At 34.2% G+C, this 23,171-nt stretch overlaps 1 protein-coding gene across 2 annotated transcripts in view; it reads right to left on the bottom strand.

Annotated features, from left to right (window-relative positions):
* SPATA17 (spermatogenesis associated 17) overlaps window positions 1-23,171 on the bottom strand; it is an 87,440-nt gene that overhangs the window by 42,227 nt on the left and 22,042 nt on the right. For both annotated transcript variants that reach the window (XM_027681871.1, XM_027681872.1), the window contains one exon: window positions 7,161-7,284. In XM_027681871.1, coding sequence (XP_027537672.1) covers window positions 7,161-7,284 — 124 coding nt within the window. The remainder of the gene's footprint in view (window positions 1-7,160; window positions 7,285-23,171) is intronic.

Raw genomic sequence — 23,171 nt, 5'->3', positions numbered from 1 at the left:
TTATCATCTTAGTTTTGGCTTTTACTGTACTTGTCCTCTCTAGGGAGGTAACCACCACTTCTTAGAGATAAAGAAAGGCTGATTGAAAGGAATACGAGCAAAACTGGAAATCTATGGAAGTTACAAACTTTGTCACTAAATTATATTGGCAGATCGTGCACCAGATAGATTCCGGAGGTAAATTTTGGCTTCCAGCACTTGTCCTCTTTTCTTTTTACATCACCATGAAACTGTGTTGAGTAGCAGAATTATAGGTCTGAGTGTCCCCAGGATGAGTAATCCCAAAAGGCAAGGGCTGGACTCACATTCTAAGAAAACTAGAGATTTTTGATTGTGTGTGCAAATCACTTAAAGGCAATTTTTGGAATTTAGACCTGGCAGAACTTATCTTCTAGACATAAACATTTTTCTTTGTTCTGGTACCATGTCTTTCAGAATCACAAACAGCTCAGCTACTGGTTTCTCTTCTAAGTTTATCTTACTTTGTCCTTCTTTTTGACAGAAACATTAAGCAACATGAACTGAGATCCCTATCAAGTGAACTGAGATTGTGTGTATAGTGCCCCATGAGGCACAAGAGTTGAATGATTTTCCTATAGTGAATACCTGTGAATAGACTGACACATCTGGCTTCCAATGTGGAAGTGAATACAGGAAGAAAGCTTGCTGACCAAACATACCTGTCACAGGTACTGTAAGAAGGATCTAAGGGAAATTGTAAAAACTTTGGAATTAATATTTTATAAAAACAGAACACTGCAGCATGAAGTGCTTCCCATACTAATGCTATTTAAATGTAGCTGCAAGCCTGCCAGAGAACTAGGAAATCTCACTCTCTCCTCTTTAATTTAAATGGGATTTTTTGTGGTACAAGCTTTGGAAAGTACTCAGAAACATCTGACTTCTTGACAGAGAAGTGATGAGTGGATATTAAACACCCATGGAGAGGTGGGGTTGTTCATTGATTGAGGCACCTAGATTAAAAAAAAAATTAACTATTTTAGTTCATCTTCAGGAAGTATTAGTACTTATAATGAATGATAATTTCATCCCTTGAATGTTTTAGAGACAGGATGATAAAATTACAACAGTAAAGAGGGAGGAAATAAAATGTAAAAGGTAAGAGCTAATTCATTCTTCATGCTAGCTCAGTCCTTGGCCTTTCCTGAACAGACTCTGCCAATAGTAACAAATTATGTATAATCATTCTGTGATGTGGACTGTTCACTTGGGACTAAGCTCAAATGACCAAACTTGCTGCCTTGTCTCTTAAACTGTGGATCTGAAGATCAAAGGCCAGGGCTTTATCCACTGAGTCCTCACCTTTATAAGAATAAAACTGCCAGTTGTCCAGAGACAGAGTGGATGTCAGACAGTGTCATTTTGGACCAATTGTTTTTCAAGTTCTTACAGGACAGCACATTAGGTTAGAAGCATATTAATCAGTTGTGTCTTCTGAATATTCATTAGCCTGCTCCAGGACGAATTTTGTGGCCTTTTTTTCTTTCTCACTTAAAACATTTAAACCTGATCTAAGTGCAGTAACTTCAACAGAATTAACTCCTGATTTCCAGTAATGTGAAAAGGGGACAAGGGCTACCAGTGTAATGTCTATGAATTGCCACCTCTGTTGACAGGAAAAATTTAATAAAAGAATACCTTAGTATTGAATAGAATTTGAATTTAAAATATTTTACTCTAGGCATCGACAAATATGAAATAAGTACGGGTACAACTGATACAAGTGATATTTTGAGTTTTAAAACAACTACAGAAAATCAAAATGAAATTAATTCATCTTAGAAACAAAAGATGAAAAAGTGGGACATGTTTTTGCTTCCTTTATACTTAAAAGCCCTTATTCAGGGCTACAAGTCCTTCAACTACTGTTTGCTGGAAAATGAGAGAATATTCTTGGCAGTAATTATATTGTCTCATTCCTAGGCACATGCTATTGGCCACTGTCAAAGATAGGATGCTGGGCCAGGGGAGTCAGAAATCTGACTCAGTCAGGTCTTCTAATTAATCAGGGTCCAACAGAAAGAAGATACTATACAAAAATCAAGAGTAGGCATACATACACAACAGGCATGTTTAATTTTTCTAAAGTCTCAATAGGTAAAAAATTCTGATAGAACAGAAGCTTCTAGAAAACAGAGGACCAGTATTAGCTCATCTGCTCTCGGCATGATTTTTTACAGAGCAGGAGTTCCAGGTTTAGAAATAAGGCCATGATTCAGTCCACCAGCCTCAGCAATGATAAGCTTAAGTGATGCATGTATAACATCTCATTATCAACAACATAAAAATATGTTTTGTAACCTCTCAAGCTTTTGCAGATCAAAAGAACTTTGGCTTCCTGGACTAGTTGTACATTCACTTTCTCTGACAAAAGGTAATTGTGGTTTATCTGTTTATAAACAGTAGAAAACTGGAGAAAAGAGAATTAAAATTCTCTTTTACCTCACCTAGTACTGTTTGCTACACAGGAAACAACCATAAAGGAAAAAGATCTGTTCTCCAATCCTTTTCTCAGTGACAGGAGAAACTGTAATAGCAAAAGGCTTTTTCAGCTGGGGCATTTTGAAGACTTTCCATAAGACTGTTCTCCTGATCTCAATACCTTATGAATCATGCATGATATTTCTCCCTCCACCATTTCTGCTCTCTATTTCAGTTACCATTGGCTTCTGCTCCCCATCACACCGTGGACTTGCAGATGCTCTGCCTGGGTAGCAGCAGTAGTTCTAGCAGAGCTGACACATTCGCTCCCACTCACAGAATCACCTCAGCATTGCTGCTTGCTCTGTCAGCACATACTTAAAACAATACAGGTCTGCATTGTTGCTTGATACTGGATCTTTGGATTTAGGCTGTTATATGCCTAATGCTAATCATCATTGTAAGACAAAGACCAACTGCAAAATTTCTTGAAAAGCTGGAAATATCAATGACCTCAGGAATCATGCAACCACATATTTCAACAAAAGTGGGCTCTTTGTACCCATTTCTACAAAGTGCCATCAATGTGTTCAGAGCCTCTGTCTGTCGTTGACTTCAAAGGTCATTCGTCAGCACTTTGCAGAGATGGTCCTTACTACAAATGTCAGCTTGGAAAATATGACAAAGAGCAGAAGTAAGAAACTATTCAATTATAGTGAATGTTGTTCATACAGAAAGGGGAACTACAGGGACATAGAAGGATAATCTGCATAGGTAAACATGTTTATAATGAAAACCACATTTAATAAGTAGTTCACCTACTAATGACATCTTTAAAAAAAAAAGGATTGTTACTACTGAGTGGAAATAGCATACTGTGATTCTGGACTAATAAGAAAAATTTAATTATTATAAATTTCATGTCTCAATAAGAAATCACAATACAGTTAATGATAAAACAGATAAAAACAACTTTAAAAAGCATTGCCAATAAGAACTTATAAGAAATATTCTTAACAAAGGCAAAGAATTGTTAAATATGTACTGTAATTTTTATCATGTTCATCATGATGTCAAAATTTATCAGACTGCTAGGGTAAAAAGCAGATAAGGAAAAAATTGCATTATATAACAATTTTAAAATCTGAAATATAGAGATCTTATTTCAAAATGGAATTTAGTTTGGAAGCCCCACAGATTTATTTCTTGCTGTGTTTTACACTGGAATCTCTTGCAATAAGCAAACAGAAAGTGGAGCAGAGAACATAACTTATCATGTGGTAAGAAGGTTTTTTGTTTGTTTGTTTTTAAAATTAAAGGAATCATGTAGGAAAAGCTTCCTTTAAACACAAGCAACTCATGCTATTTGACTAGTTATTGATACTACTGGCATATAGCACGTTGATTAAAAGCTTAGTATTTCATAACCCTGAAGTTTTAGAGCTCATGCTCTGTTCCTCCAGATATTATTCGGTTGGCATTGGTGGGATACATAACATTGTACTTTCAGAGAAAGACAGTCAATAATTATATTATTTAATATGAATAAACTTCTGAAGTACTAACATTTTTATATAAATGAACTGCTTAGTTCTTCAGTGGATTGTAATATTTGTGTAAACGCAATGTATTTCTATAAGCAGCAATAGGAAATAGTCATATTTGTGTAAGTTTACATGGCAAAATACACTCAATCAACTGTTTGCAAAATATATAGGAAAGTTGTAGAGTATGGTATAATAGCACATAATTTTAACCATCCAATGATTTCCCTGAATGTCAGTTCCCTAGCAGTGGTACCCAAGACACACAACTTCCCCTCAGAAAGATGTGTAACTGCAGACAAAACAACTTAATTGTATGTATGTCTATATAATATTTTGTATGCAGATCAAACTCTTTGTTCCTGAGTTTAAAGCATACACACATTTATTCTTCTCATACTTTTAGCTGACCAGGAGCTGTGTAACTGCATTAATTCTTGAGCTAATATACTGTGGCTCTCAACAGGGCTAATTAGTTTGGGTTCAGCCCCATGTTATAGCTCCAGATTGGCTTGGAAAGGAATCAAAGCAAGCTGTCTATATAAGACTATGTATATATACCTGGTACCAGTAACGACAAATAATGCATTCTAATTCAGAGTTTGATATCCATTTCTTCATCTCTGCTTTTCTTTATAGAGGTAACAGTTTATGAAAGAAATAAATCCTTTAATAGCAAGTTAATTCATGAAAAAGACAAAATGTTGACTTCGTCCTAGCCCATGCTATTATGTACATAGTAGACATTCCTGTATGTTCATGACACTGCATTCTTCAGTTTTATTTTTTGAAGTGTAAAACAATGTTAGTAATTAAGAATGAACACACCTTATAGCGTGCTACATATATGTAGGTATATAATTATATGTATTATATATAACACTTCTGAGATGGGTTTGTGGGCTTCAGCTTGTAGGCAGTGGAGAATGAAATTTGACATGCCTTTCTTGACAAAAATTGAGGAGCAGCAACTCCTTAAATATTTTCTTTCAGTAGGTAAACACCCTGTTCTCCCTTTTTGCCTGTACTAAAATAAAAAGATTCCAAACTATAGAATATATTTGAAACAATTATTGCAAATACAGATTTTGCAATGCTGTCCCTATAACCTGCCTGAACATCTGTAGCCCTGATGCACAAGGTGGCTCAGCTCCATCATTGTATGACAGGAAGGGGAGGAGAAGCAAACTCTAGCAAGTTCTCTGTGACTTAACTGGGCTTTAGTTGATACATGACTCGTCCAGCTTACCAACTTACTTTAATCACTCAAAAGTGTTAACTTTTGCTGCCTGTTTCTACTGAGACATGAATGGTCCTAGCTAAGTAATCCAATTAACTATCCTTTGAAGACAACAAGACACAGCTGTAGTCAGATCAGAAGACCAGGCATATAGAGAGTAAAATGTCAAACAAAGAATCAAACCAGTAAATTCTGCACTGAAATAATTTGTCCTGTATCTTGGCAAGATATGAAATTCTACAACTATGTGCAAGTGTGGAATATAGATTTGATTGCAGTAAGTAGTTAACTTCAAATATATCTTTGCTGTTGTTCAGGTTGTCTGTAAGTTTTGCATAGATTTACACTCATTTATGTTTTGAAATATTTCCCTGCAAAAGAAGAGGGTTCTTGGACCACAGTTCAACCATAAAGAAAAAATATTGTGGGCTGTGAGTCCCAGTATTTACAAACCATCTCAGCAAGCAAAACCAAGCATATTTTTGTTCTGCAAGACACTGCTAATTAAATTATAATTCTGTAAAATTAGAAATCTAAATTCATCAGAACATAATAGTTAGTGCTGCCCTCTACCAGCAGTCTTCCGGTGGATGGCTGAAATAAGGCACTACTTGCCTTTCCTTAAAAATATGTCACAGATTGCTAAGCCAGTATAATCAGATATTAGGTAAACTAAGTTTAAAAAGATCTTGGACCACAGGTCACTCAATGTCTCTAACCTGACAATTTTTGTGCTCCAGGTAAGCATAGTAATGTTTATGCATTTATTTACATTAATTGTTCTGTTCAAAACAAAAATTCCCGATTTTCTACAGTTTAAACCAATATAAAAGTACTGTGCAGATTATTCTTAATATCCTAGATCTACATCTGGAGAAATCCATTATAGTGATCTAATTTCTGTTATTAACTAGCTCTGTCTAAAAGGCACTCAGAAAACATTTTATGCTATTTTTTACTAATACCGTACTATGCTTTTTTTTTTTTCAAATAAAATTACAAATGCCCCAAACAGAGGGGAAGATTAAATATCTTATCACTAGCTGTCATGGTATTTTTCTGCATTTTTTAGGATTAACAGTTCTTAGACACAGATTATAATTACCAATCCATGAAAAGCAAGCATTTAGTTCATACTAACATTTCACTTTAATTCCATATTCATACGAAGAACAACAAGTCACCAAACATTTATGGAGGCAAAATCTTTTGGGTTTGTTTTTTTTTTCTAAAGTTCACAAAAAGTGACTAAAAAAAGGGCAAACCCACAAGCTTTACCAATCACACCAGTTTTGCATATGATATATATACTGCCATATTCACCTGTTTGTAAAGTAGACATAAGAAAGCTTGGAAAAACATACCAGTTTTATCGATACAAAACAAATTAATCAGCAAATATTTAAAATTTATGAGGCATTTCTCAATGAAAACAATCATGCTAAATAAGCTGTTTCAGGTAGTTCTAGGAAAAGCTTTAGTTGAAAACCTGCATTTACAATCTATCCTAAAAACAAGCAGAACACAGCACCAACCCAAGCATTAAGTCAATTAAAAAAGGGGAAAAAAATGAAATCCCTTCTCAGCTTAATAACTTGTTAGTTCTTGACAAGTGCAACAACACAACAATAAGCCAGTCAAAATGAGTTTTTAAAGCGAGGTTATGCCCTTCATGTTGTGTTATCACAGTGGCAGATCAAACTGCTGACTTGGACTCTTTCTGCCAGCAGTGCTGATGCTGCCTCTATGAGGCTACTGTCACAGAATAGTCATGGTACCTGCTCTTGCCTATAGAAAGGCACTAAATTGAACTCGAAGTAGTGTCTTTGTGATATCTTTTCAACAAGTCATGTCCCATTCAGCCTGCTAGTTTATCTCTGTCAGGCTGGGGGCCCAAGTGGTTTGCATGAGCTGTCAGGGACAGGTATACCAACCTGCTCAGTGCTAAGGAGGTAATGCATCTTTCGGGCTTGGTATTTCTTTTCCTTTTCTTTCTTTTCTAGGTCTTTCATTTTCTCTTCATTTTCCTTCATTTCTACGTACTCTTGAAGTTCACTCCTGTAATAAAATAAGTCTGCTATTATATTACAACAATAAAAGGTGTGCTAATGTTCTATTTTACTTTAACCCTTTCATAGCTAAATAGCTATTATGTATTAGCAGTACACTGAAGCCACTGGAATGCAAACTTACAGTTCATTCAATTCCACAGCAGCAGGATCTACACAGATATAACTATGAAGAAATAGGATTAAAGTGATCAAAGGTATGAACAGTATATGTGTTCATATCACTTATTCTTTTGAAGCATATGTCAACCTATGTATTTTTACAGCCTGATAAAATAGTATTCATATATGTTCTTTTTTTTTTAATTGAGAGTCATTTTATTATCTCTAAGCAGGAGCTATTATAATGTAATGATTTTCCTGAAAATGGTTTTAAAACAGAAGTTGTTTACTTATGTCTCAGCTAGTGCCTTGCAGCCCCTCCTGATCTGCAGAAAGGGGAGATCTTATGGAATGAGAGAGGATAGTAGACATGGTATGAAAGATCACATTCACTCCTAGATCCTTGAGCCTTTTATAAGGTTGAGAATGTAGGCATAGAGAAAAACTGGATGTAAACCTTTTATGCATACATTGTCCTTAAGAGGAGTTTCCATGGCATTAGACTTCTTGCATAGGTCATTCCTGCTCTGGTTTGATAGGAACCATACAGGCCACCACAAGAAACAGGAATGTAACTGCCTCATGAACCACTGCCTGTGTAGAAAATTCTTTCATCATACAAGAACTAAGGAACTATACCTAATATCAGGTTTCAAAGAACGGAGGAAACTCACGATTTTAACTGAATATTTAGAGTAAAACTTTAACAGAAAATGGGCAGAGATTTCCTCCTCAAAGGCGCTTTTTTTTTCCATAGAGCCAGGCTTGCCATAAATTATGCAAACAGTAGAGTGAATTAATGTTCTATAAGGAATGAAATTCCACGATATTGTGCACAGTGCACGTTTATGGAATTTTTTTGACCCAGTTAAAAAAGGTTAGTTTGATTAACATTTGTTATTTTTGTTATTACAAAATGGCTAGTTCAAATTAACCTGTGTGCCAAAGACACCAAGCATATTCAGTCAAGCATTTAGATTGCTTAAATGTTAATTAAGTGAGTAAATTCTAGTCTTTATTTTTTTAAGCATGTGTGTATATGATAAAATAAAAAGAAAAATATTATTCACATAACTAGATAATTCAAATATTCCTGCAAAACAGATCATTTAGAGAGGTCCACATTAATAGTCTCAGTTGTTTCAATGAGTACCAAATAAGACACTGTGAAGACATGGGTCAAATCATGTCAAAATATGCACATGGATAAGTTTGCTGATATGAATAATCCCATGGGAAAGCCATATTGCTCGTGAAAGTGTTTTTAAGATTGTGGCTCCGACTTACTCTTGATATTTTAGTTATCATTAAATTAGTTCATCGAAATATATGAAAGAATAATAATTGCTTTATAAATATGAAAACTATGAATTCACATTCTTAAGTACAAGTTGCAGTGTAGAATTTTTATTTGTTTCATGCTATCTTTCAAGTTTTTATCAATTAAAACAAGTAAAATTTTAAGTAATTAAACACGTTTTATTTCCACTGTAAAAGAAAAATAGAATGAGAAGGAAATAAAGATTGGAAAAAATGTACAGGTATGTTTCAATCTCTGAAAATATTTTTTGTTGCAGTTTACTGTTAAAGGCTGCTAATACAATATTTCATACAAGGTTACTTATGAAGCACACTGACGTTTAAAAATCACCATGCTATGCTTTTGCAGCAGTGTAATTTTTTTCCAACATAAGATTAAATTGCAAAATAAATGAATTACTTAGAGTGGCATGGCCCCCATTTTGCCACCCTTCTCTTGAAAATTGCTTATTAATATGAAAAAAGAAGTTGGAAAATAGCCTGTTTTACTTTATGCATAGCATTCCGGGGCCTCAAAGCCTGCAGAGCTGGACTAGCTGCACATTTTAGATTGTGTTGGCAAGCAGGGACGATGACCTTTCTGACCTGCATCTCAAGGCTATTATTAATCGCTAAGTAACCTGGTAAAGCCAAACAAATTTGTTTCCATTGAAAGGATCTCTATCTGTGTCTGAGAATTTGTGCTGTACCAAACAAACCTCATTAACTGTGTCCATTTTTGACAAAGAACTAGGAGTTGGAGAGATTGGCGACCTTTCTTTGTCCTTAAGGTACAGATTTCAGAGTCACTGCATGTAGGTACATAAGCATTTTTACCTGGAAACTCTTTGTTCTATATCCATCAATCATAAACAAATGAATAAATCGACAATGCATATAGTATCAACTTTGTTCTTTTATTTTATGCCACTTTACCTTCAATATCAGAATGTATGATCCATTGGTTTACGTATTTAATACTATTTCTTCTTGATTACAGAACCCTCTATTCAGCTTTACTACCACTATCTATAATGGATGAAATGACTATCAACATATTACTACAGTCTATTCATGTTCTTATATACTCAGGTACTTCTTCCAAACAGTGTATATGGAAGTGTTTTTATTTAGAACAGAACTGGGGATAAAAACCCACAAATAATGTCAAAAATACAGTTTTGTATTACAGAAATAATGATAATGGGATACAAAATGTTTCCCATCGTCATCAATCTGAATTTACCAGATTGCTTTGAATGATTAATAATCTTTACTTGCTGAAATTAGATGAAGTCTAAAATACTTGTTGAAGTTCAATGTAATTCATGATCTCTTCAGAAAGTGCTATCATCCAAATCATCATGACCATTCCTGATTATCACACATCCTCACTAATATTTATACCATAATCCATGTAAAAGTTTGAGATTTTTTAACCATTTACAAATAATTTTCAACATACTTTTGCAGCCTACACATTTTGTCAGTTGTGCTAAAATATCTCTATCAGGCATTATACTGCCCTGTACATTTGTACCAAACATGCAGACAATACTGTCTCAGGGATAATAGCTCCCAAGATGATTCTAACCTGAGACGCAGTACAAAATTAGGGGCATGTAGCAGTCCAAACATTGCTTGGGCAAAGCATTGATGTTTTAACATAAATATAGATTTATTTTAAAGCTATTTGAACCTGGAGCTTTCATCTCTTTTACCATACTTTCAAGAATTTGAAAGGGAGCAACAAAAGAATTTAAAAGCAGTTGGATATGAATATACTATTTCACACATTAGCAGATTAATTCTAACATGTTATGCACACGTTATGCAGGGGTTTCACTGTTCCCATAGAGAATGATGTGTATAAGCATAAGTGGTGCTAAAGACATAAACTTAATCTTCCAAATGGAGTTAGAGTTCCAGATAGCTTACGTGGAAATGTGTTCATTGAGAAGTTTCATGCTTGTGACCTGCTACATGTATGCCTTCCTAGAGGAAATAAATCCAAATTCCATTAAAGTAAATTGAAAATTGGTTGAAATTAAATGATTTGTGGATTAAATTTGTACACTTACTGCCAGCCTTCTCTTTGTTCATAGGTATTGTGGGTTCATTGAGCAATCTTTTCTTGGGATATATGGGTATCATCTATATGACATCACGAATACCAGCTATGATGCATGATACTTGGTGGATTCTGGATCAATTTGCTTCAGGATAAACCTTTCCTGGTTCAATGTGAAGTGGGATAGTTGAATACAGGCAAATTGTTTGGCCTGTGTTTTTAAAGCTCAAAACAATTTTGGGGGGAGAAAAAGAGTTCTGTAAATGCAAAACATGTTTTAGGTTAATTAATAATCTTGTTCTATTTTTATAAATGATCTGTCTGTTGCATGGCTCATAGCTGGAATAGTACTGCTCATTAAACTGTTATAACTGAAAAAGCAGGTAATTATTTTAGCACATAAGCTTTTCATTATCTTAAAGTTTATCTCAGTATATTAACAGCATCTACTGCATCTTCCTACAAACCTGGCTTCCCATATAAGCTTAGTCCTATCAGACACAGGTTTTTAAGGAATAGCTTTGTAGAGGAAATATGTGGATGTTTTAACAAATGTAGTGTCTTATCATGATCTGAAAATTATTAAACAAATCAGAAGAATATCAATGTTTATTAGTGCAAGTTTAGGATGCATTCTTTTATTAAAAACATGAATCTACTGGCTAACACAAAGTGTGTGTTCCTTGTCAGAGGGAATATTTTGTGTAATTTAAAATAGGCATAGGATTACCAACATATGTGCCCAAAACACACAATTAAAAATGATCTTGTGTAACAAATCTGTGAAGTAGCCACTGAATTGTTAATGATAAAATTATTTGCTTTATGTAGTTCAAAAACTAAAAAATTTCATCTGACAAGGTAACTTATTGTTATTCTGATACTTCATTATGCAGTAGGCAGTGGTGTTGGTTCCTGCTATGAGATGCAAATTCGGTTGACAGTGCTCCTGCTGTTTGGATAAAGGTTAAAAATACACATATAATATTGTTTCTGGCACTTTTAGAAAGGTCTTTGAGTGTTGATTTCAGTAATATACAAATTTTAATAATTCTGCATAGAACTGCATCATTTTACAAATTCACACTGACCTACATTTTTTGAAGTTTATCAAACTATTGCATTCTGCTCACATTTTCACTGAGTCTGTGGTCCTTTGGTCAAATAATATTTTAAAAATTTTAGTATTAACTAAAGAGCATCTGATAAAAATCAATAATTAGTATAGTTGCCTAGAGTACCCAGAAAAAGTATTAAGTTATTGTGATTTTTAACAGTTTAGACCACAAATCATAAAATGCCAGCAATTGAGGCAGTAGGCAACCTTAGCCTAAAAGGAGATAATCTAAATTGATTTTATCTTCCTGACTATATATCATTCTCCCTGCTCAAATACAGAATATGGAAGTCAAAATAAAATTAGTGAGACAATAATTTTGGTACACCACTGCATGCCACTTGATTTCACATCATATGGTGTGGGTGAGAATAGCATATGACCTGCCATGATAATATCATTTGACTCAATCTATTAAATTTGGGGAAAAAATGAAATATATGTATAGACTAGCCTAGGATGTAAAAATAGTTTAGAGATCTCTGTACTTTAAAGGTAAAGTTTTAACAGAACACACATACTATATACTTATGTTAGCTATGCACCATAGCTAAGCACAACAGCTTGATTGTCCTCAAACTTTTTCTGATTTTTTTAATGAACCTGTTCAGATTTGTTAAGCAAAATAGGTCAGCTCTCTACCACGATGTATAGTCCTGTGTGTATCCTGACAGAATTCCTTGACCAAAATATTTGATCTCAAGTTGCAGTGAAACATGCTCAAAGAGGCGGTCAGTTATAAGTGGTACAAGGTATCCTAACTGCCTAGGAGACCTACCACAATTAGATGTCTAAAATTCTCACTAATTTTAAATGTGAATGTTTACATCAATCCATTCGACAAATTAATCACGACAATCTCTTAGAAATCTGGGGGACTGTTATTGCTCTGTCATTGCAGTGCAGTGCACAGGAAATACGACTCCTCAGGATGAAAAAAATTAAATAAAGCCAATGTGTAGGCAAGTAAAAGCACCCTGTAGCTTCTACTATTATTAATTTTATAGAAAGAAATTCATACCACATTAGAATCCCATTATAATTTGTGCATAGTAGAACATACTCTGTCCATCTTTCCTTAATCACACAGTGTACCCTGCCAATGGAATTAAGTGACATACCAGTTCAATTGTCAAGGTCCACAATGTGATCAATACACTACGTAGGAAATGTGATGAACATGGTGAAGGGCACACAGTGAATGAATACCTTGTGCAGATCAGGAGATCAGGACACAGCATGTACCAGACGATAGGGAAGAACAGACTGATGTATCCTTCTTATCCTTCCAATTTCCACTGCTGCACAGTTACTCAAGAGAGTGCAACAGCTTTTTAAACTACTGATTGCAGAGACTGCTTGCAACTAAAACCAGAGTATTTTCCTAATCCATTATACAAAATCTTCTAATTAAGATTTCAAGAAAAACTCATACAGATTTTTTTCCTCACATCTATTAAATACCTAATTTTTGTCATATATAATCTTTTAGAATTATTCAATTTTCTTGAAATGTGCAAATTTATTGGTCCAAATGTTTTTCTCTTTTTTGTATATATCCTTAAGGTGAATTTAAATTCATCCTCATTGGCAGCAAAAAATGCTGTGAAGTTAAAAATAATTTTTGTAAATGTCCAATCTAAACAATGATTTTTCAGCTTAATTATTTTGATTTAATTAACCTGTAAAACCCATCCATCATGGATGTGGCATAAGAATAACTGCAACACCAAAGCCTCTGTTGGCAGAGGAACCAAATCCAAGTATGGTTCAACTTTATTTATACTCTGGTCTATGCTAAAAAAGCTAACCACAAAAGGAAAAATGTTTTCACTCTATGTCTGCTTGCTATTGACCCCTTCATGAAAAAATCAGCCTGGTTGATTAGCTTAAACAGTGGAATTAGTATTTGGGGGTAACAAAGCTGATCTGGCCCAGAACAGATAACAAAGTCCCAACACAATTTATTCTGACAGCAGTTTAGCAGCAGTGGTCGTTTTTAGCACAGTGTCAGTGCTAAGCTGTGAAGAGACCAGTCATGTTCTTAATTTTTCCTGCAACATATGAAAGAGGATGTCTAACCACAGCCAAATACCACTGAAAGTTTTCTAGTGAATGTCATGTGAAAGTATCTGTTATCTTCTGGCACCACAATTCCCAGAAGACTGTGTATGCTACCATCTGCACAGTAATAACTAGAGGAAAGCACACTGCTATGTTTTGCTACAGTTAAGCTGTTCCCAGTACTAGAATGAACTCATTTAAGCTGTTATCTCTCTGCTGCAGTGCAGTACAATGTAGACATATCTGTATTTCTTTTACTTTAATATATGGTACTTGGCAACATTTACAATATTCAACATTATGTGATTTAAAAAGGAAACATGACGTTATAGCTTCTAAAGGTCATCAGCTAAGTTGATTTTCCTTCTCAGGGTATTATGAAACAATTCAACTGAGGTCTACTCCCTAACTCACATCTTTCACTTACTTTATCATAAAATTCTGCATACGATTGAAAGTAAAATGGTACACTTTGTCCACTTTAAACAGGTTTTACAACAGCAAGGCAGTGAGAGCTTTTATGTAATGACACATTTTGTATAGCAGAGCAGCAATGGCAAATATCACAACTTTATATTGATTTTCACGGTACCTGGTGGTTTTCTCAAATTTCATATTCATGGAACAGTGTTACCACTTGAGTATCTATGATGTCATTTTTAATGAAACATAAAACACTATGAGAGATATAGCAAATGATTTTTTTATATATATATAAAGCAAATGCAATTATTTTGGGAGAGATCTGACACTTTTTTAATACTGCAGTGCTACTTGTGATTTCACAGCAGTGGCTCATTGCCAAACTAAAAATATCAACTAGATCCCACTTTTCAAAAGTGCTAGGAAATCTTCTCTCTTACTGTCTTGAAAGCTTAGGAGTGATCAACACCAAAAAAAATCAGGCATTTTTATTATGCCATGCAAGAAATAACATTCAGAATTATAGTTTCTTCTCTGAAATTTTGGTTCTACCATATAAGCCAGACTACATTTAATTATAGATTTAGACATCCAATTATTCATGTCTAAAGAGTTCATCCAACAAATACATTCTATTGTCTATACCTAAGCACATAATCTTCCAGTCAGAGTACTAGGTTCATTCTTGAGTAGCCAAGTACAATGGCAGATGGTGATGAGGCCTCTCACTGCCAAGTACAAGTAGGCAAATGAGTGCTGCATCATTTTGGGTGACACGCAACCTGAAAGACCAAATTTATTTTTTTTAGATGAGGCTGTAAACATTTAGCGATCACATAGGTAATTGGACAAGAAAAGAATAACCTCCTTGGTGAGAAGAGGTGAAAAATGTTGTTTCTTGAAATACTATGTCGTGTTGATTTGGTTTGAAGGTAGCAGAAACTGTGAAGTTCAAGGTAAAACATTGGGATTTTGCTTCATTGTCAAGGATAAACCACTTAATGGATTCCTGTAATTATCCTTATAAAGTGAAGATGTCTGAAGAATTTGAGAGGAGTATAATAATAAGTAAAAGTTTCTCACAGCTTAAAAAAAGTCATGGTCACAGTATGAAGAACTATGGCTTTTAAAGGTGGTATTACAAGTAGGATTCGCAGAGATGGAGAATGTAAATTTATGATACCGTGATTAAGAAGTATACAAATGAATGCATAAGCTGACAATACAACAGAAGGAATTTTTTTTTTAATTTCCTAGGCATAATAATGTGTTGAGTTCTAATGCTGATAGTATTTTAAAGGATATTTGATGGTCACAAAAATTATTTTAATCAGAGATAACATCTTTCAATGATCTACATTGTTTATGTTTAGCACAGAGTTTTCAGTCTAGTAGAACAGAATATAACAAGAAGGAATGGTTCAAAGATAAAATGAAACTATTTCAGTGGGGAAATATGGGACATGCTTTGAACATCAAAGGTAATTTACTCCTGGATTAGAATAAAAAGGGTATTTTCTATCTTTTGATGTTGTTAAATCAAGATTAGATTGTTCAGTCAAAGCTTAATGACCTTTTAATAGATATTATTATAAATTTGTTATTGATAGACATCACGTTGGTGATAGATCTGATAGATTCTGATTCCGAATAACATTATTTTATAGTATTACTAGAACAAAAAACCCTCCCCCACTTTTTTTGTTATTTCTCATTACTGTTCTAGACTGTAAAAAGTCTGACAGAAGACAATTAAGTTTTTCTGTTTTCTTCTGTAAGTGAGCCCTTCAGAGGCTTAAATCACCTTAGATAACTGAAGGGTGTATTTATAATGATCTAGAAAATAAAAAAACAATTACCAAGACAATTAATTCTTTTTTAAAATTTTTTTAAATTTTTTTTTTATTTTGGACATTTTTATCTTAAAACAACAACAAAAAAGTGCTCATGAGACACTGTATACTGTTTTGCATGTCATGCAATTCTATGATATTTCATAGGATATTATAGGATATACCAATATAAAGCAAATGACCATTAAGCCTTCACAAAAATCAAATCACAAACTTGCAAAAATGCAATCTGTAGACACCACATTTCTAATAACAGAAACAACTATGATGTGGCTCATTTTAAAGGTCTTCACCACTATAGTCTCTATTTCTCTGACATAAATAAGAAATGATAAAAGTAGTCTAGTGTCAAAAACCTTTCATTGGGTAAGGCAGTACCAAAGAACACCTTATTTAGTTTCATCTTCCTTAACATCTACTATCTGTGTGCATTTTGCTAAATTGTGAGGAATGCTACTTATTTAATAAGGAGTTAGGAAGTATGGGAGTAGTTAATGGCAACCTACATTATGAAAAAAACTTGTGGTGTTAGACTGTTGTATGCCAATTAAAAAAATAACATTTATGTCTTTTTATTTTCTTTTGTTTCTTTGGAGTTCTCAAAAATTAGCTACATTACAGTACATTCGGGAAAAGCCGTATGTGTAAATTGAGTACTCACTGATGTATCTGCAGATACACTCACATATAAGTTGGAATACTTCGATAGCAAGGAGGAAACTTAGTTACATAATTGTATACAAACTGCTTCTACAAATAAAAGAAATATCTAATTTTCTAATGTAACATATAAATGAATGCATCTAAATTTTATGCTATGTTATTAAGCTGAAAATTGCACAACAAAAAGAACCATCACTTTGTTTTAATGACAAAAGAACTGCTTTAAGTGAGCTCAGTAAATAGCACATAAAATTTGCCATACTTCTAATGACTTAAACAGCTGAAATGACTATGGCACATGAAAAATATTTATACACTTTTTCACAAGTCTGTAGTCTTCAAGTGGTAGAGCCCTTCCTGATAACCTAGTTCAGCCTGTATATAGATGGCCTGTCATGTCTCTACAATTAGATAAACCAGAACTGCTATAATGTAATCAGTTACAACCTGAAAATTATATTTTGAAAATCAAGTTTATTAATATGTAATCTTTAGGTAATCATATTTATCCTCCTAATTTACACAATATTTATGATACTCTACGTGTCCTTGAAATAGGGAACAGGGACACTACACTATGAAAAAGTGGTCTAGCTGCTGGAGTTCATAAATTTTGTTCAGCTTTGGATGAGTTCAAAGAATTGCCATGTAAGAAAAGCCTTACAGAGGGAATTTATCTGATTATGGCAGTAATAATTACCCAGCTGTTTATTGCAGATAGAGAAATAATTCATGTAGGCAATAGGCCGTGGTGGCAATGACACTCCGCATTTAGTAAATATGCAAACTGTTCACTTCTAATTAACCAAGCTAGAGGATGCCCTTATTAAATGTATAAACTAAAAGTGCCTTCCTGACAAGTGATGAATTGTTACATAGCACAAACTCTTGCCACAGAATTACTGGAGTGAACTTGGGGCTTAACTTCATTAAGAGATCTTGTGGGATAGTTAAATGAGGATGGACAGCATAACAAGACCTACCTGACAGTCAATGATATGTTAGAGCTTAATGAAACTGTACCTCTTCCCCTTTTCCACTTATTTTACAGTGAAGATCTTACTTCAGACAAAATAGAAGACTGTGAAGTCTGCCTATATAAGACAGTTTAAAATGCTAAGATTAATCAGTCTTTGTCCACAGAAAATGTTTTATGGGCTGTCAGTAATTCTAACAGACCTATTACAAAATAAAAATTCTATCCAGACACTACAGTGCCTTCAAAGCTCACAGGTATAGAACTATTGTTATGCTACAATAGTATGTTGTCACACCTGTTTTATACTATCTTCATCAAACTAATAATCTACACCACAGACTATTTGATCCAATGAGAGTATACCAGGATCTCAAATCTTTTCTAGTCATTAAGATAAAAAATTTTCCTTTGGATACAAGTTTAATATTTAATTTGTTACTCCTAAATACAGGAGAAAATATTGTCTTAAGTCTTTAAAGACTACAGTCTAACCAGTGATTTATGTTACTTATGCTATTCACGTTTATCTGCATAACTTGAACTATTTACACCGAACTAGCTAAAAACATGGTAAGACTGCTTTCATCACTTGCTCAAGAGAGACACGAACAGAATAAGGCTCACGAGGGGTGTGTAGGTCAATCTGCACTGGAAATTCAGCTTACTGTGTAAACATAATGGTTCCTACCTTAATCTCACTGCATTCAGAAAGTGTTTTCCTATGGAGTTAAAACAGGCATTACATTGCCTGATCTGTAGCTTTAGACAGTTCATTTCAACTTCATGATCAACCTAAAAAGCTCATTTTTTATATCTTACCTATCCTAACAGCATCAGGTTTGTAGCTATGGAAGTACTGTGAGATCCTCAGTATATTACAGTTCTAAGATTCCAACAGGACTTAGCAGTTATGCCCAAAATCCTCTGGAAAAGGCAGAGATATCTCAAATTACATGCCCTACCACTCAAAATTAATATTTAAATAAAAGAAAGCATACTTGGCACTTGTCTCTATTTCTATGGCTCCCAAAGAAAGTTGACAGGATAAGTTTACAACCAGAAAATTCAAATTACAGGTAAGTAAGTTAAAAAGCATAATGTATTTCCTCTACATACCCTTGAAGACAAGTAAAAAAAGATGGGTTGATGATAAAGTAGTTAATTAAACATCAAGTGAAAGATAAAATTACAAAAATGAGGTTTTTATTATTGCAAGAATTCCAAGGAGCTGCCTGAAAGGCTCTGGCACTAATTGAAAATAGACTACAGAATCAATTGCTTCTGCAGTCAATGATGAGGAACATTTTAATTGAATTATAAGACAATATATACATTCTTCAAAACACTTTGACACTTGAGACACTGGACTTATCTTTATCAGAAAGGAACAGACAGGTGGAGGCTGAGTAAGTTCTTCTCATATTATTATGACAACAGATGATTTATTTCAAGCCTGCTTCATGGAAAATAGTGATACCTTAGAAGTTTTAAGAAGGAAAGTACTTGCCATGTTAAAAGTAAATAGATTTCAGTAATGCTCAAGTAATCAGGAGTAAGATAGATATCCTTATGTTTTTTGGTACTGCATGCTCAGGTATATTTGCGGAATAGATAAACATTAAAAAAGATAAACATTGGATTAGATCGCCAACAACATATAACAGTAATTTATTTCACTTTTCACTAACATCAAAAAAGCAAACTGCACAAAGGATTTGTGAATATGCATATTGCCCAAGGAAGTGATTTTTGTCACTTTGTATTATCTATTTCCCTGACATTTCTTGAAGACCTAGAAGTTTTAATGATGACTGTGAAACTAAATCTGCTGATAAAACAGCTAGTCAAACTTCGATGAAAGTCACATTCTCGAGGGCCACTCAACATTTCATCACTACTAAAGCCAACAACGGAAAGAATTTTGTGTTGATCCTCTAAGTGCGTGAAATTCACAGTTTATGACCTTAACTGTGTTTACTTACACTATGATGCTTACTGAAGCTAAACTCATGTCTTAGTTTGCTACATTTAAGTCAGTGTTTATTCAGCAGCAAGAAAGCTAAACTACCTGCCTTGATTACACAAGACCCCCAAAGCCAGTACTTGGCCACTGCTTTGGTAGTTTTCTGATACTGCTGTCTTTACTGAGTTCTGTGCCTAGGGAAAAATTTAAATGGTGCCATTCATCAATAAATGTAGCACTACATCCCAAAATCTTATCTCTACTTGCACACCTGACATGTAGCAAAGTTGCTTTACTGTAGTTTAAAGGCCAGTGTGTAGATAACCTTAGGCAAAGAACTGCAAGTTAATCACACAGTTGGACAACTGACATCATCCATAAATTGTTCTGATATAATGGCACCAGCATGCTAATTTATGTGAAGTGATGTCCATTTGCTTATCATGGATTGGAAACTGTTTCACATAAAACAAAATTCTAATGCATCATATGGAGTTATAGCCTATGCTAATTGCTTTTGGCATATTTCCTCTTGTAACCATTTACCCAGCTCTTGGAGATGGTAAATGCCTCTTTAGGAATGTTTCAAAACAAGGTATTTTCCTTAAAATTAAATACACTGGCTGCACTGAGAAGTAATGAAATTTATTTTAATGTAACCACACAACTAATCCATATTCAGATAGAATAAAGTATGTGTTGGTGCTTATTTAAATACAAATGAATGCTACAGACGAAGACTTATTACTAAAATCTAAAAAATAAAATTTAGTAAAATAAATATTTAAGAACAAGTTTCCTACTACATTGATTAAGAACATCCTAAATCTTGTATGAAAAAGAGAATTCAGGACTAATTAACTAACTAATTAACCCATTTCATCACTACACTGAGGCTGTACAAATGCTAAGAAAAATCTGAGTATGTCCTTATGTAGACTGAGTTTAGGTTCAAGTTTGTTCTTTTTGCATCTATCAAGGGATTCTTTGAATCACTTCTCAACCTAACTACTATGGACTCTACTGGGGACACCAGGAGCCATCAGACCTATTGGTTCTGTAGCAGTGGGAAGTAATAGGAATGCTGGAGGAAAACGCATGCACTCTTCAGCCAGTGTGGGAGCTGAAGCCAACAGTTACCTTCAGTTTGTACAGAGACAGTGCCCTAAGTCTGTTAAGTCCAACAGTGCCATAAGCAGTCTGTTAAGTGAGTGGAAACTCACACATAATATGACTATTATTATTTAATTGTATTTTAGGTCAATTTCTGTTAAATCAATTTCTGTTAAACTTAATTATATCCCTCTATGGTTTTAAACTGGGGCAGCATCTATTAAGTTTACTTTCTCCTGGGGTTTTCGCAGTAAAGACACATGCTAAAGGTCTGGCTACTAAATGAGGGCAGCTATTAAATAAGGACGGCTTGTATTAAAGCTGGATGGTAAAGATGTGGCCACGGGTTGAGAAAACCCCTTAGTAAGGCAAGTATCTTGTATTTAAAGAAAAACAAAACAGGGTGGAGGACAGGGAAGGAAACAAACTTTGGTCAATAACTCTTGTAAGATACTCTTTAAGAAACTTAAATGAATGTCCAAAGTTTCATGGCAACTTCCTCTGAAGTTTCTCTTAGAAATGGGTGAGTGGTAATTTGATATAGGTTCCTCATTAGTGAAAGAGGAGAAAATTAGGCACAAACCCTGGTTCTGGAGTCCAAGAGATATAAGGACTTGTAGAAAGTTGTTGACTATTAAAAATTCTGTCAGCGTTATTCTAGAAGAGATAAGATAGAGGACCCTACAGTGTAGTTCAGTTTAGAATTACATCATAATTCTAGAAAAAATAGTTTAAACAAATCTTTAAAATTATAAATACCTTTTGGTTTTTTTTTTGGGGGGGGAGGAGAAGTTTTTACCACTCTGGAGTTCTTAAAATCAGTCTATGTTACTTTTGCTCTACTATTATTTATGAAGAAACTTATTTCTTACTAGCACTGACACTGCACATATGCATATATTCTGATGAATATAGCTATAAGACAAACAAGAAAAGGTGCATTATTTCATGTATACCATATTGTGTTGTTTTATGGTGTTGTAGAGAAGTGAAACACTCAAAGGCAGTCTAATCTGCAGAGGTATATCAGTGGCTCTATAAATTTCCACTATGCTGTTGTTGAAATAATACCCAGCTATTTCATAAACTCACCTCCATAAACTCACATTTCATAAACTCAATTTCTGGTAATTACTCGTGTTTTTTGCAATGCACGGTTGCAATAATTTATCTATGCAAAAATGTTTACGAACAACAAGGTTATATTTGTCCACAGTTGATGTGATGGCTGACGAAAATATGCAGAGAATCTCTCTTCCACCTGGTGCAATATTTCACGTAAGAAACACAGTGGGCCACCTTGGGGCCAAAGTAGTTGGCAGCAACTTATCCCAATGACAGGAAAAATCTGCTTGGCTGAGGGCCTACACCTAATCTTCACTAAACATCTGTTAGATATCATAAGAAGAATGTTGAAGATAATATACATATTAGTTTTCAAACATACCCCGGTAAAGGGATTACTGCAGTGATTCTTGATTGCACTTGGGAACTGATGCATTTTCAAAACCGAAATGGTAAGATCCATTTGATCAAATTCACTCAAAATTTATTTTTAAACTTTTTTCTGACCCAAAAGATGCATTTTTTTCAAAAGATGTCAAAAGACATCTACTTCTGTGAATTCTGGAAGACGAAACTCAAATTAGCAAAATACCAATACATCAGTTGCCAGGTAAGAGCTCACACAGAGCAACTTCGACACATTTTTATATACCTGAAGTCATACTGTTCATCTTACCTGTTAAAGAAAAAGAGCACAAAAATATTTCTTGGTTAAAATACCTTTATAGATTGGTTACCTTTATGGATTTTAATGACCTGAAATAAACATTAGGGAATTTGATCAATATGTCAAAATACTGAAAGACCAATATTTTTGTAGTCCTCAAAAGTTAGGTGTACCCAGCAGAGATCTATTGTGGGTGTGGGCAAATAAAATACAAAGCTCCAATCATTCCATGTTCGTAGTAGAGCAGGAACTTGCTATCTTGCTTTCACACTCACCAAAGGTCAATCTAACTAACAAGTTATAAGCCCTGTTCCAGGTTTAGGCAGGGAAAGGAGAAGAGTGATAGAATGATTATGAACAGAGAAGCAGGTTATGTCTCTGAAGTTCATGCAGTTATACTGATTTTAAACCAGAGAAGTTATGGCTTCATCTACTTTCCAGGATTTGGTCTAGTCATAGGACTAACTTTTAAAGGAAAGAACACATTTTTTTCAAGG

Source organism: Neopelma chrysocephalum, unplaced genomic scaffold (assembly GCF_003984885.1).
Source record: "Neopelma chrysocephalum unplaced genomic scaffold, ASM398488v2 Primary Assembly neopelma1_61b, whole genome shotgun sequence".
NCBI classification, from domain to species: domain Eukaryota; kingdom Metazoa; phylum Chordata; class Aves; order Passeriformes; family Pipridae; genus Neopelma; species Neopelma chrysocephalum.
This window is presented reverse-complemented; position numbering and strand designations above follow the sequence as displayed.